Source organism: Filobasidium floriforme, assembly GCF_021052385.1.
Source record: "Filobasidium floriforme strain CBS 6241 chromosome Unknown HD553scaffold_6, whole genome shotgun sequence".
Lineage (NCBI taxonomy): Eukaryota > Fungi > Basidiomycota > Tremellomycetes > Filobasidiales > Filobasidiaceae > Filobasidium > Filobasidium floriforme.
In genome coordinates this window covers 277898-292185 of record NW_025763627.1, presented here as the reverse complement: position 1 = coordinate 292185, position 14288 = coordinate 277898, and the positions used below count along the sequence as shown (strand labels likewise).

Here is a 14288-nt window from a genome sequence, read left to right as displayed (position 1 = left end):
GAGTGGCGCCCCGGCATGATCACCTGAAAATAGCAACGGGGTCCCCCGATGCATGCGGGGCCAAACTGAGGCGGTGGGGTGTATCATCATCCCGATCTCCCCGTTCCATCGAGGCACGTTAACCTTCTCTCGGTCCCGGTCCCGGTCCGAGCGCGACAAGTTCTACGTTTCGTTTATGACCAGGACGCGCAGGACGGGAACCAGGACTCTCGAGTTTCGTCGAGCTTCCCCCTTCACCTAGACTCTCTGGCATCATCAGACCGTTCGAGGACCTGAGCGAACTTCAACTATGCGCAGCCAGACCGAGGCTGTCCACCTTTTGAGCCGGTCGGCATCATCCGAGTTCAACCTGAACGGAGCATCTTTTCAGCAAGACGGCATAACGTCTCATCGAGGCGAGTAGCAAGTCGTCGTTATCCACGACTTTGTCCTTCGTGGTATTACCGAGATCTTGTGTGTTGTTGACTATTGATCGAGATCATGCTCGCAGGCTGGCAGTACGTAGCGTACTACGTCAACCAGAATGACAAGGAGATTAACAACAGCGATGATAACGATGGTCAGGTCGAAACCAAATCGAGACCGACCCGAAACGTCTGCCTGGCTCGACGAAAATTGGACGCAAGCTCATATGCCAAGTCGAGAAGGAGTGATAGGGACCAGACCCTCGGCGTCAGTGACGGCGAGTCGGAAAAGGCAATTTGGCAGACTATCGTATTCGACGATTACGAGCAGGTATTGAACGACGGACATAACGTCAGTAAATTGTGGCGTGGAGAGTCGTGGTCGTACCTGTAGAGACCAAAGGCTATGGGAGAACGATCAGAGCTGATCGAACGTGGTGTTTGCTTTCTCGGTTTCCCTCGTCTCCTCAAACAGACCATCTCCCTCGGCCTGTCCCATTCGGACGGCTCGATCCACCTTTCGTTCGACAATCACAATACCAGCTTGGTTTACCGTCGTTCGTGTTCCACCCTCGACCTGATCAGTCAACCTGACGAGGTACCCTACAGAGACGTTGTCGGAGGGTGGTCTAAGAAGAGTTTCCAGGAGGTACGGGAGGGGCTTGAAGGGCTCGATACAGCCGAGTTCGAGGTGAGCGGTCGAGGGATCTGGGGGGTGGAGTCACTATCTATCTAACGTGTGTGTGGTTCTTTTTCGCTTGGACCCGATCGATGTGCTTCGGGTCGTACATAAATACAGAGCGCAACGTATCCCAGATTCTTGAGCTTGCCAGCGAGTTCTGATTCGTCGGCTTCGCTCCTCCTCGAATTCCGAACCGGGATGGCCGGACTGGGCGATACGCGGATGTACGTCTATGGATCAAGAAGTGGCGATGATAGTAGCGGGACGTCTTCGTACGGCTGGGAAGCTAGAGGCGTAGTCTTGCAGGGAGTTGGCTGTAATGCGTACGTCCCTCATTCTCAGCCTCGTGAATCTAGGGTCGATTTGCACGAAGTGGAGCGGGTCACGGAGGCTTACTTTTGTCCGTCTCCGGGATGATGGTCACTTTTCAGCTATATCAACGGTCTGACCTTGCACCGGGGATCAGCTTCGATGCCTGCCAGCGTCCATTTGACGTGGACCTATCGCTCGTATATCCCTGTAACACTGAAAGACTCGCAACAACAAGCAGGACCGAACGGACCGGAGAACAATCACGACCTGTATTACGCGTGGAGTCCGTTCGAGGAGGATCGTCCTGGAGCGATGGGAGGCCCAGGGAGACGGTGGTTCAACGGGATGGGCGAGCTGATCGGCATGGCAGGGAAACCGGTGGTATCCGGTAGTGCGGATGCCCCTTCTTCTCCTGGGCTAGGACCCGTTATACCGACATCGCCAGGGATCTTGGCATACAAGACCTCGGCTGGCAACAAGGGTATTACCAATCAAGAGAGCCAGGCGGTGGACAGTCAGGGTGGAGTTCATGTGCTGAATAGGGAGGAGGTAGATGGCCTCGAGAGATGGTAAGAAGAAAAGAAGGGGGAGGGGGCATGAGCGAGCGAGCGACAGCGCTGACTTTCGAGATCTCTCATTTAAATGTGAGGTACAGGGTGTACTACACGCTTCCCGAAGCAAGTGACGGCATCTTCAATGGTCGTGTGTGGGAACGCCACCTTCTGCCGCACCCTAAGTACAGCCCGGCATCGGTGTTTCATCCTCGAGGCAAGATGTTTTGTGCCACGCACTACGACGTTCCCCATCTATACATTTTCCTTCCGAGAGAGCTCGATCTCGTATTGATCCGCCGGAGCTTACGAATCAAGCCCGGATGGCGGGGGGAGTGGGAAGAGGTGCTCAGATTGCCCGGGGCGAGAATGATGGAAGTCCTGGTCGACGTGAGTGCTGGCTGATATTTTCATGACACGTCACGCTATTTGTTCGCTTTTCGGTGTAGGAGGAACGCTTGAATCGATGGGACCACGTACTGAGCGTGTATATTGGCAAATATTTCCCTGAAGAAATGGAGTTTGACCGTCACAGGCGCATTGACGAGAATACCGGAGAAGAGTGCGACTATAGTGGTCAAAGAAGAGACAGTTGGATGTCAATCCTGGATATCACCCTTTGAGACGACTGTAGCGACTCTTATCAATGTTTCATGTCCGCAACGTCACAGGGTTCTTCGAGGTTATTACACAATCAACGAGAGGTGCTGATCACAAGGTGGAATCGAAGGCTGGAGTACAGGAAATTAAAGAACGAGGAATCTCACCAGCAGTTCATTTTAGTGTCCCTCTCACATCCTATAATTTCGCTTTCATCACGCTGTGAAGGGGCTGGACCTTGAGCCCCTGAGCAGAAAGGAGCGTTATCGGAAGGCTAGTTGACATCTCCAACAGTGTAGAGTTGTAGTGCATCGGGCTTCCATCGTTCCCCTCAGGCTAAAACTCAAGGGGACAAACTCGAACGAAGTCTTAGCTGCATGCTCGTGGCATTGTCGCGGCGATCGAATAACGGCCCATCGCGCGATGAAGGCGAAACCATTCGTAGGATATGAGCACGGGTCTACGATTCTATCGAGACACGCAAATGGCTGTATTTTTTCTAAGCTGTATTCAAGTATACAAGTATTACGTTGTGTATAGGATCACGCATCTTACGTGCGAGAGCGGTTTTCCACATTGTGTGATTTATTTCCCCTCGTGAGGTAATCACGTCGTCATGAGTCTCATTCGAAAACTAAACGTACAATTCTGCGATTTCACCGGATGTGTCCTTGGCGCCCGCCACGTTACCCAAGCCGTGATTGGCCGCTAGTGATTCTTGAGCTACACCATCCTGTAGTATTCGACTGTGTGCGTCTTGCATCCTTGATAAAGCTATCGTTCCCTCGGACAAAGATTCATTGATGGCGAGAACGCTCAAGATGAGCATTCTCGTTCTGAGCATTCTCGTTCCCCGTCGAGAAGCCATCAATATCTCTACCAGCAGACCCGTTAACCCAGACTTGTTCCCACAGCCGGGACCTAGGCAACGTCTGTCCGGAAGTGACGGCTCGGAATTTGTCGTCGGTCGAATCACATACCTCGGTAGCTCCGGAAGATCGAACAAGGTCAAAATTGGCCGGGCCGGTCGAGCTGAGCAATGACCAATTTTGCTATCAGTATCTGTAATTGATTTTATCAGGGAAAATATCGCAGGTGAGGTAGGGCTGGACCAGATTTTCGCAAACACAGAACACCACGCCTCCGAAAGGAAAGAGAGGATATAAGCTCCAATTTGATCCCGGCGTGTTACAAAAATAAATGTAATCAACTACAATGAAGCATGTAACATCACACCGAGATCTAGGGCGGCTGTCTTGCAAGCGGTATGAATTGTAGCTCGAAATACGTCAAATGCGAATGCAGAGGTCACCCCGGACCGGTCAAGCGCACGGTTTCAGAAACCGGGCTGTTAGCGCGCAGAACGCGGATGAAGTTCACTTTCGATCTGGAGTCGGCATCAGTGTTTGCGGGGTATGTATGCCCCGTATGAGAAATCCTGTCGTCCGGTTTGATCATGCACCGAGGACTGAGAAAGCTACCTTCTGTGATCACTGTGAAACATGCATATATGCGCAGAGACAGGTAATTTTTTCGGAACGGATCTTCCATTTGCCTTCTATCACCATCATCACCGTCTTCCTCGCCCTGACTCAAAGTCGAACAATGCGAACCTTCATTCCCCTTCTGGCGCTGCCTGTCACTCTGGCTGCTTCCATCGTCGGTCGCGCGGCAATCAGCTATGATGCTCAATCCGGGACCAAGAGCAGCCAGATCGACGCAGCTCCTGTTGGCATCAGGTAAGTCGGCACGATGGGTCTCCCACTAGATGATCCTGTCGGGACTTACGAGCGGTCGACTCCAGCTTCGAATTCTTTGCGTTTCCCGATTACGTGAACTCGGTCGGTGCCACGAAGACATGTTTGGCCAATCTGCAGAGTTATGCAGGATCGGCACCTCCAGTTAGGATCGGAGGTACCACTCAGTAAGGCGTCGGTGACACCTTAGATAAAGAGTGGACTACCGCTGAAATATATTCCATGGCCATGTCACGTTGAAAAGAGACAGAGCGACATGGAACGGTACTCAGACAAGTGCCGTCTCCTACAGCGTAGCGAGTCCCACAGATGTGTCGAATCCTATTGTTCTCCCGCACGTCTATTGTTCTCCCAGAACAATAGACCGCATGGAACAATAAAGCACATCCACTCTTCGCACCTTTCCTTTTGTTCTCGCTTAGCAATCTGCGACTCGCTTAGCAATCTGCGACCACTGTCGCAAGTTGCGACCACAACCGCAAGTTGCGACCGCAAACCGCAACTTGCGACCGCAAACCGCAGACCGCAAACCGCAAACCGCAGCACCTTGCCACCTACCAGAATAATATATATAGCAGACCATTCTGGTCTGATTTCATGATCCCCTCTTGTATATTTTATCCTCATGCAAACTATACAACGGTGATCAACTCGATATCCAACAGATTAAGAGTCGGCTGCTCTACCAACGGAGCTCAACGGGCCATCACCTTAGTTTACATCAACCAACCCTCTTCAACATCGACTTAGTTTCATCATGGCCGACAGTCTCGACCTCGACACTCTCAAGGTTACCAAGCGTACCTACCTTGAGGGTCCCGACAATTACGCGGAATGGTCCCGCTCGATTCAAAACACTTTGATCGATAAGGATCTGGACGACATTGTTGATGGAACTATTCCTCGACCTAATACCCTACCTATCACTACCTTGGCTGCCACCGCCGGCACGGACAACGCTCCAACTACTACCTCTACTACGGTAACTACTCCAGCTACAGCCGAGGAACTTGCGAAATGGATCAAGAAAGACAAGAAGGCCTTCGGAATCATTGACGGAAGCCTCAGTCAGCTTGTCCATCACAACCTCCCGTCTCACCTCTCAACCTGGCACGCTCTGGTCCAAAGGGACTCCGCTCACACCGATGAGTACAGAGCGACGCTTCCTTCTGCTTCTGAAAGATTACTTAAACATCTTCAGGAAACCTATTCGGCCGCAAGGGGATCCAGGCGGGCTGAACTTCTTGCGATCATCTGGCGATCCCAACTCGCGGAAGGAGAAGACCCGACTGTCCATACCGGAAAGCTCAAGTCGGCTTACTCCGCTATCACCGTCTCTGGCCGATCCCGGATGGACGACAAGGACTTTGCCTTTGCCATCCTCATGTCCCTTCCTTCCTCCTACGAAACCCTCGTTCAGACCTACTATCTCAAGGAGGACTTTCACTCACAGGACGTCATTGACGCCGTCCGAGCCGAGTACAGGAGAAGGATTGTTCAGGAAGAAGGAATTGAGACTACGGCTCTCATCGCTGCCCGTCAACAAGCACGGAACAACAACAACAACATCGGCGGCACCGGAAACAAGAAGAAGTTTATTCCTCGGTCTCCCTTTGACGAGAATGCCTTCTGCGAGTTCCATCAGAAGAATGGACACTCAACAGCAAACTGTTTCACCAAGCCCGCCAACTTCAGTACCGGCAACAACGCCAACAGGTACACAAACAACAGTGCCAACATCGCCGCACTTGTAAGCGACAGGAGTCAACATCATGGCATCAACGCCGGCTCTGCTTTCATGGCAAGCATCACCATCGATCACAATGCCCTTCTGGCCCACTCGTCTGCACTTGACATTGTTGTAGACTCTGGAGCTACCCATCACATGGTTCACGACAGGAACCTACTCACTGGAATCAAACAACTACCGATCCAGGCAAACATCACCATAGGCAACGGCGCCAACATCACCGCCAGAGAATGCGGTCAACTCAAACTACCAAACATCACACTATACGATGTTCTTCATGTACCCGAACTGGGACGGAACCTTCTGAGTGTTGGTGCCGCACAGAGCACCGACGGACACTCTTGGACCTTTGCAAAAGACAAAGCGATCCTCAACACTACTGAAGATGGACCCAGCAAACCGGTCATCACAGCAACACGACAAGATGGTTTGTTTGTCCTCGATCCGGCAAGCACTCCTATTCGACACAAGGCCGCACTCATCACGGCCACCAATAACGTCACAGAGGAGAACATCCTTTACCACTGGCACCGCAGACTTGGTCATCTCAATGTTCGCTCAGTGGTTCGGCTTGGCAAAGAAGGAAGACTCGACAAGACAGTGGACTGGGCCAAAGTTGGAAAAGATATCTACGGTTTCCAATGCTCAGCCTGCATCCAAGGCAAAGGATCTCGACTTCCCGCTCCTGCTTCCAACATCCGAGCCACCAAACCACTCCAGTCTATCCACGTCGATCTCTGGGGACCAGCTCGAACCCCTTCCATCGGAGGATCCCTCTACTTCCTTACTTGTTACGACGATCACACTCGGAAGGTCAATCTCAGCTTTCTCAAGAAGAAGTCTGAAACCCGGCAGGCATTGATCGACTATATCAACCTAGTTGAGAATCAATTGGACTGCACCGTCAAGACCATCCGATCGGATCAAGGAGGAGAATTCGAGTCACATGCTCTTCGTGACTACTTCAAAGCGAAGGGCATCGAGCATCACTTCGTTCCAACTGCCGCTCATGCTCAGAACGGTAGAGTTGAAAGGGCGCACCTTACCATTCTCAATCAGGTAAGGACACTCCTGATCGATAGCGGACTCGATGACAAGTTCTGGGCCGAAGCGGCAAACTACGCCATCTACACCAGGAACCGGGCTCCCACAGGATCTGACAAACATTATAAGGCCTGGCAGCCGACCTGCCGGGTCTCGGGGTAATAAGGTCGCGGGACTGGGGAAAGGTAACGGTAGGCATAGCGATGTAATAACGGATGTCTAACTACTACAAGGTACTAGTTAGACGTCTACGAGAACATCTCCTAAAAGGTCTCCGAGAGGGTCTCCGAGAGGGTCTCCGAACGAGACCCCGAGGCGACGCGCACCGTAGGTCGCGCGTCACGTGACGCCTATAATAAACATATCCCGGAGGATCTCTGGAGGCAACGTGAAGTCAACTCCCGGCATCTTCAACCTTTTGGCTGTCAGCTCTGGTTCCGTGACCACAACAACACCAACAAACTTCACCCTCGCTACAAAGAAGGGCAACTACTTTCTTACGTTGAGGGGACCGACAACTACAGGATTTGGGATCTACACACCGAAAAGGTCACCATCTCTCGTGATGTGGTCTTTGGTAAACAACCAAAGATTTCCACCAACACCAAATCACTGGAAACCAAAATCCAGTCCACACAGGTCGACATCGACATAGTCCCTGAACCAACATCAGACTCAGACTCTGAAACTGAAGAGGATCAATCGGCTGAAGACAATACCGATACTCTCAACTCACCCAATCAGCCTGATGGTGACACGACCATCCCAAGTGATCAGGCTACACAGGCTACACAGACCAAACAGAAGTCATCCGGCATTTGGAGCAAAGGATGGGATATTGCACCGTTACCGACACCGGAAAACCCAGTCCTGCCTGATGGCTCCCGGCGAGTCCGCAAACCACCTGCCAAATTTGGATACTCTGCAAACCTCGCTACCGCCGTCATCTGTGGCCATGCACTCATCTCCACGGCTATCCCTCAAACTTTTCAGGAAGCCCACCGATCTCCAGAATGGGACAAATGGCAGGAGGCTATCAAAGCCGAACTCGATAAGATGGACCAGTACAAGGTTTGGTCCGTCATTGATAGGCGAGAAGCTACATCCAAACCTCTTCGAGCCAAGTGGGTCTTCACTCGGAAGATCGACGGAGAGACTGGGAAGCCATCTGCCTACAAGGCTCGATGGGTAGCGAAAGGATTTCTGCAGAAGGAAGGAGTTGACTACAATGAACTCTATGCGGGAGTCGCTCACAAGGATACGATCCGGGTCTTCCTCGCTCTGGTCAACTACCTCGACATGGACTGCGACCAGGTCGACATCAAGGCCGCCTTCCTCAACGGAGAACTAGAGGAACTCGTCCATCTTGAACCTCCTGAGGGCAGCAACATCCCTGCCAACAAGGTTCTCCGACTTCAGAAATCACTTTACGGTCTTAAACAATCACCTCGCTGCTTCAATCAAGCTCTCGACAAGTTCCTTCGATCTCTCGGTCTCATTCCTTCTCCGGCCGACTCCTGTCTCTACATCCGATCAACCAAGGATACACTTCTCATCCTCTCCGTCCACGTTGATGACCAACTCATCGCCTGCAACAATCGCCAGGAACTGGACGACTTCAAGACCAAGCTCAACGACCGATTTGAGTGCTCTGACGGAGGAGCGGTCTCTTACTTTCTCGGGTTCAACGTCTTTCGAGACAGGCCCAACCGGAAACTTTACATCTCTCAAGAACACTACGTACAGGCGGTCCTGGAAAGGTTTGGCATGCTCGACTCCAAACCGGCAAAGACTCCCCTTCCTTCCGGCTTCCGATCTCTTCCCGCTACCGATGCTGAACATCAGGAAGCCGCTCACGAAGAATATCCAGCAATGGTCGGATCAATCATGTATGCGGCCACCATCACCAGACCCGACATCGCTCATGCTGCCGGAGTCTTAGCTCGGACCGTCAGCAAGTGGAACAAGCAACATGTCCATGCAGCTCGACATCTTCTTCGATACCTCCAAGGCACCATTGAGCTCTGCCTTACCTACGACGCCACCTCTGGCCAAAGGATCATCCTGGGCTACGCCGATGCCGAGTGGGGTGGATGCTTGGACACTCGCCGATCTACTACCGGATACCTCTTCCGTGCTTTTGGAGGACCGGTAGCCTGGAAATCCCGACGACAACCAACCACAGCTCTCTCAACCGCTGAAGCTGAATACATGGCTTCTGCTGATGCTACCCGACAGGCAGTCTGGCTCCGCACTCTTCTCGAATCTCTCGGTCACCCGGTCTCTGGTCCCCTCGCCATTCTCAACGACAACAATGCCGCCATTCAACTCTCCAAGAATCCTGTTGCTCATGATTGCACCAAGCACATCGACATGAGACACCACTATCTTAGGGAGAAGGTACTTGACAACACCGTTGAACTCTCCCATATCCCTACTCAAGATAACCTTGCCGACGCTCTCACCAAAGGTCTCGCCCATCACCAATTCCATCACCTTGTCACCGGGATGGGTCTCAGCGGAAAACCGACCTCTTTCGCAAAGGACGCTTGAGTGAGGGGGGGTGTCGAATCCTATTGTTCTCCCGCACGTCTATTGTTCTCCCAGAACAATAGACCGCATGGAACAATAAAGCACATCCACTCTTCGCACCTTTCCTTTTGTTCTCGCTTAGCAATCTGCGACTCGCTTAGCAATCTGCGACCACTGTCGCAAGTTGCGACCACAACCGCAAGTTGCGACCGCAAACCGCAACTTGCGACCGCAAACCGCAGACCGCAAACCGCAAACCGCAGCACCTTGCCACCTACCAGAATAATATATATAGCAGACCATTCTGGTCTGATTTCATGATCCCCTCTTGTATATTTTATCCTCATGCAAACTATACAACGGTGATCAACTCGATATCCAACAAGATGCGCCTGCGAGTCTGACATACGGTGAGAGCGGGGTCGGGTTTCTATACAATGCATCGTCTATCACTGACGGGCACACCAATCGAAGGGCCATCATTCTTCCACATCGCCAATACTATGCCGGGACGCGTCACCATTGGTGTACCTCGTCGGTTGAATGACCTGGCGGGATCGACCGCGGCGATCAGGTCGGCCAGGTCCAAGATTGACAATCCGCTTCAGTTTGAGCTGGGAAACGAACCTGACCGTGCGTCTTATTTGACTGTCGTCGCTTTTCTCATCTTTAAAGAAATCTAAATCATAATCTATCCACGCTCCCCAGTGTACATCTCGACCGATCCCATCGCAAGGGCCAACGGCAACGCATGGAGCCCGGCCATTGATCGCAACTCTCAACTCTTGTGGCAAAAATGCTCGCGCAAAATCTCTCAATTACGACACCCTTTGTCTCTGCCGGAGTCTTCCTCCAACCACCCAAATATGCGATCGCCGATCTCGCACCGGCGGAGAAGACTGCTGGACAGACTGGTCTAATTCAATCGTATGCGGATCACGCATACCCTCAGTCTGCATGCGGAAGTTCCACGACCAATCTCCAATCCCTTCAGAGCCATGCGAATATCGTCAACTTCGTGAAAGGATTCGCGCCCGAGATCGCTGCTGCCAGAGCGCAGGGCATAGATCATGTCTTTGGAGAAACAAACAGTGGTAAGTCGGTGACTGTCGAAATAACATTTTGTGATGTCTGTCGACTTATGATAACCCTTTCCCCCGTACGACAGCAACTTGTGGAGGTGGAGGAATTTCCCCAACGTGAGATGCGGAGGTATATGGTATCAATACTCGATATAACGTTCTCATCGCTATTATAATCTCGTTCTTAGTTTCGGGGCAGCTCTCTGGATCGTCGACTATGGTAACTCGGGTCCTGTGTTCGACATCGCCAGAGATACCTAGCGATACTCACTCGATACTTTCGGTTTTCCTCTTGCCATCGCTAGTGTTGCAATCGGTCAGGGCGGGCAGCAAGGTAAGGTGACTTCGGCGACGTCGGTCGCATGCGCCTAGGTTGATTGGGTTTCTCTCAGCGACTCTACTTCCACCAAGGCACAATCGGGAACTGTAAGAGTCATCATTGATGATGTCGAAACGTTACCGTGACCGTTCACTGATCACGATCTGGCATGACATGTCAGGCCAATACTGCTGTGAGTTTCGTAACCAGGACAAATTGCACCATGTCCTCACCGGATCTTTTTTCTCTCTTTGCATAGGGTGGGGCAGATACAGCATGGGTAACCCGTACTACGGTGCCGTACTTGCTACCCGAGCGTTAGCTGGCATCAGTCAAGTCACGCAGCTAGACGATGGCACCTCAGATTACGCGGCCTACGGTCTCTACGCTGGGACTACGCTGGCGAGAGTGCTTCTCATCAACACTCAGTACTACACGTCTGGAACTAGGCCTACCCAGGCTTTCACTTTGACCAATTTGCCTGGTTCTACGGGTAGCGGTATCAGACTGTGCGTCGATGAATTGAGTGTCACTCGAAAAATCACCCTGATATTTACGGGCTCGTCTCTCTCTTTATCAAACAGTACTGCGGCATCATCGACTGCTCGTGCCGATCAGGGAAGCCCGGCTACGGTGAGTTCACCGGCTCAGGAATCGCGATATTTCTCTGGTAAAAAGCTAAAGTGGGCGAAACAGGTCGGACGAGTAAGCTATCAAGACGGCACGTGCGCCGCATCAGGCAGTTTCCAGACGGAAGCTACGGCGATCAGCGGGGGTTCCGCTACCTTTACGGTGGCAGCTTCAGAGGCTCTGCTCGTCGAGATCTCGTGATCTGAATTCCAGAAGGAACGATCGACCACAACGCCTAGCGTTCAAATTCGAGGTGGATTCATAGTTCCCCTAATAATGTAATCTTCTCCGTTCCAACGAAAATCCTTTCAGTTCAACGAAAATTCAACCCAACAAATGTGATGAACCGATTCCAAGTATTCAGAGACAGTCTAAGTTCAAAAACATGTGCCAAATATCGGATCTGTCTATCGTATGCATACGATCTCGCGATCGCGACCAGGATTCACGTCGTCCTACGTTTGATACAAGCAATACTGCTCACCGACGGGCGGGGCCCACCTTTAGCGGACCTATCATCAACACTGGGGCATCCGAAACGCGACCATGCTTGATACCCTTAGTTGGGCAAGGTCAGACTCGAGCTCTTTATCCCAGGAACATCTCTGTGCAGCGATATCTCGATCTCATGCAGTCAGGCAAATTAGCAAACTGTACAGAAGCTCAGGAGCTCGATTTACATCACTGTCATTCGACAAAGCTGACAAAGAACATCCTTCGACATCGGCATAACATGAGACAGACTGCCCAGGCCAAGAGCAACGAGCATGAAACAGTCTGATGTCCGTTTCACTCCGGCGGAACGACCGGCTTGATCCGAGAGGCGCTCGGGGGCTGAACCCGTCGTCATCATCGCTTAAAGTTGTACCCGAGGGTGTCGCGTGTGATCGTTCTGCTTCTAGAGCGTTTCAAAACGCAGCCCAGGCCCGAAGCGAGGGGCAGCCCGGGGGTCTGAGGGGGGGCGAGGAAGCTCGGCGAACTCGAGAAACGAGGAGATGATGGGGGTGGAAGTCGGATCGAAAGGAGGTCTCAGCTAAAAACTTGAAAGGAGGGGGAAGGCGAAGTGGATCTGGTCAGCCAACACGGTGGAACGCATCACGATCAATTTTGATAAGGATTCGTTCTCGATAAGGAGGGCAACGTTCGCGAGCGGATGGCCGAGGACGTTGATGGTCGGGACAACAACTTCGATCGTACAAAGTTTCCCATCACCATGCAGCATGATAACCTTGAAATCTCATCTATTTACTCGTCCTCGTTCACAACGCCACAATCGCCTCTGCTGGATTTATCCGTCATCTGACCTAGAGTAGCGATTATGTTCAAACCTCTCGACTTCCTCTTCGTCGTCTTGCTGGCCTGCTTGACGTTGATCGTAAGTACCTGGAGTTCTCAAACCTGAGGGCCGAGCCAGACAGCTGACAGTCCTCCTCTGCAATACGCAGACCGCACAGTATAGTGCCGATTCGCCCGCTTGTGCTAAGTTCTGCAGTGACAAGCTTCCTGTAGCCGATGTGAATACCCTCGCCTCTTCCTGGGGAACTCTAACTAGACTGATCATGTTGCTGTATGCCCTGTATTGCGCCAATTCAGAGCAAGTGCGATGCTACGGATACGGCTTGTCGGTGTAGCGATTCGGACGTCATGAAAGAGGTCGTCGGGTGTTTCTTGTCGGAATGTTCGGTGAGTCCCGAAGTTGGAGATCTCGCACGAGCGTAAATACGAAATGGAACAACAGCGCTGACAACGTAAAACGGGACGCTGTTTTCCGTAACCGTATTACTATCGTATTATAGGACGCGGAGAGGACCAAAGTCAATACCGACTTCGTCTCCTACTGTTTATCGATAACCAACCCTCCCATCCCCTCGTCCGTCTCTCAACTCGCCCTTAGCACGGCGACGACCTCCGCACCTAAAGCCGCTGGAGCCGACCCTATCCAAACGTACACCAGCCTCCAAGATCAAGCGAACCCTAGCGAGACGTCGAGCGCGAACGCTGCGAACGCTGCCAAGGGGATGGTCATGTCGCCTAGGAACGTGGACATCTCGAGGACGGCGGTCGTGGCTACCGTCGCACTGGCGGCACTGGTGATGAGCGTCGGGTTGATGGGGTCTTGCATGTAGATGTGATTTGTCGATATCGGTGTCTCCAAGGGTTGTTTTTTTGGTTGGCATTTCATTATAGAATTGGCGTGCGTGCCATTTCTAGCTTCCAGTACTCACAATATAGCTCATCGCGCCGATCATATGGGGCTTTCAAATATAGACCCTCCGTGCCAAGAAGACACAGGCGATCTCATAGTCTGTCTCTGCCGTTGTGACACACCACAGATTGGCGAACGGATCGTTGATAGGCATGCTTGTGAGGACGTCACGCTTCACCACTGCAAAGAATTTGGGCCCAGGACCAGAATCTACAGAATAGAATGTGCTCCCTGTTAATCATGTCCGTGTGCATGCGGTGTACAGCTTGTTATTGTTCCGATTAGTCTCGTCCGAGCTCGGTCCCATACGAGATTCAGGTGGAAAGACAAGTTGGCACATGTGACTCAATGCTGTCCCTCCTGGATCCTCCCAGACGCCCTGATCTGGGTCATAGCCCTACATCTACCTTTAGCTTTCT

The 14288-nt window shown here is 52.0% G+C and overlaps 4 protein-coding genes across 4 annotated transcripts; all 4 read left to right on the top strand.

Annotated features, from left to right (window-relative positions):
* Window positions 1–480: 480 nt before the first annotated feature.
* On the top strand, window positions 481–2572 carry HD553DRAFT_334375 (uncharacterized protein; the record flags this gene model as incomplete). Its single annotated transcript, XM_046182140.1, has 6 exons — window positions 481–756; window positions 880–1095; window positions 1204–1486; window positions 1553–1967; window positions 2054–2339; window positions 2399–2572. 6 exons carry the CDS (start codon window positions 481–483, stop codon window positions 2570–2572), a joined length of 1650 nt encoding a protein of 549 aa, XP_046038037.1.
* A 1582-nt stretch (window positions 2573–4154) lies between these two features.
* HD553DRAFT_340453 (uncharacterized protein) lies at window positions 4155–4477 on the top strand (the record flags this gene model as incomplete). The annotated part of the gene is made up of 2 exons (XM_046182555.1): window positions 4155–4288; window positions 4354–4477. 2 exons carry the CDS (start codon window positions 4155–4157, stop codon window positions 4475–4477), a joined length of 258 nt encoding a protein of 85 aa, XP_046038036.1.
* Window positions 4478–10428: 5951 nt separating this feature from the next.
* Window positions 10429–11864, top strand: HD553DRAFT_340451 (uncharacterized protein; the record flags this gene model as incomplete). The annotated part of the gene is made up of 9 exons (XM_046182554.1): window positions 10429–10726; window positions 10801–10831; window positions 10903–10934; window positions 11020–11048; window positions 11107–11140; window positions 11215–11226; window positions 11293–11542; window positions 11618–11666; window positions 11730–11864. 9 exons carry the CDS (start codon window positions 10429–10431, stop codon window positions 11862–11864), a joined length of 870 nt encoding a protein of 289 aa, XP_046038035.1.
* Window positions 11865–13159: 1295 nt separating this feature from the next.
* Window positions 13160–13789, top strand: HD553DRAFT_334374 (uncharacterized protein; the record flags this gene model as incomplete). The annotated part of the gene is made up of 3 exons (XM_046182139.1): window positions 13160–13177; window positions 13257–13346; window positions 13460–13789. The coding sequence occupies exons 2-3, from the start codon at window positions 13308–13310 to the stop codon at window positions 13787–13789; spliced, it is 369 nt and encodes a 122-aa protein (XP_046038034.1). The 5' UTR covers window positions 13160–13177; window positions 13257–13307.
* Window positions 13790–14288: the final 499 nt, after the last annotated feature.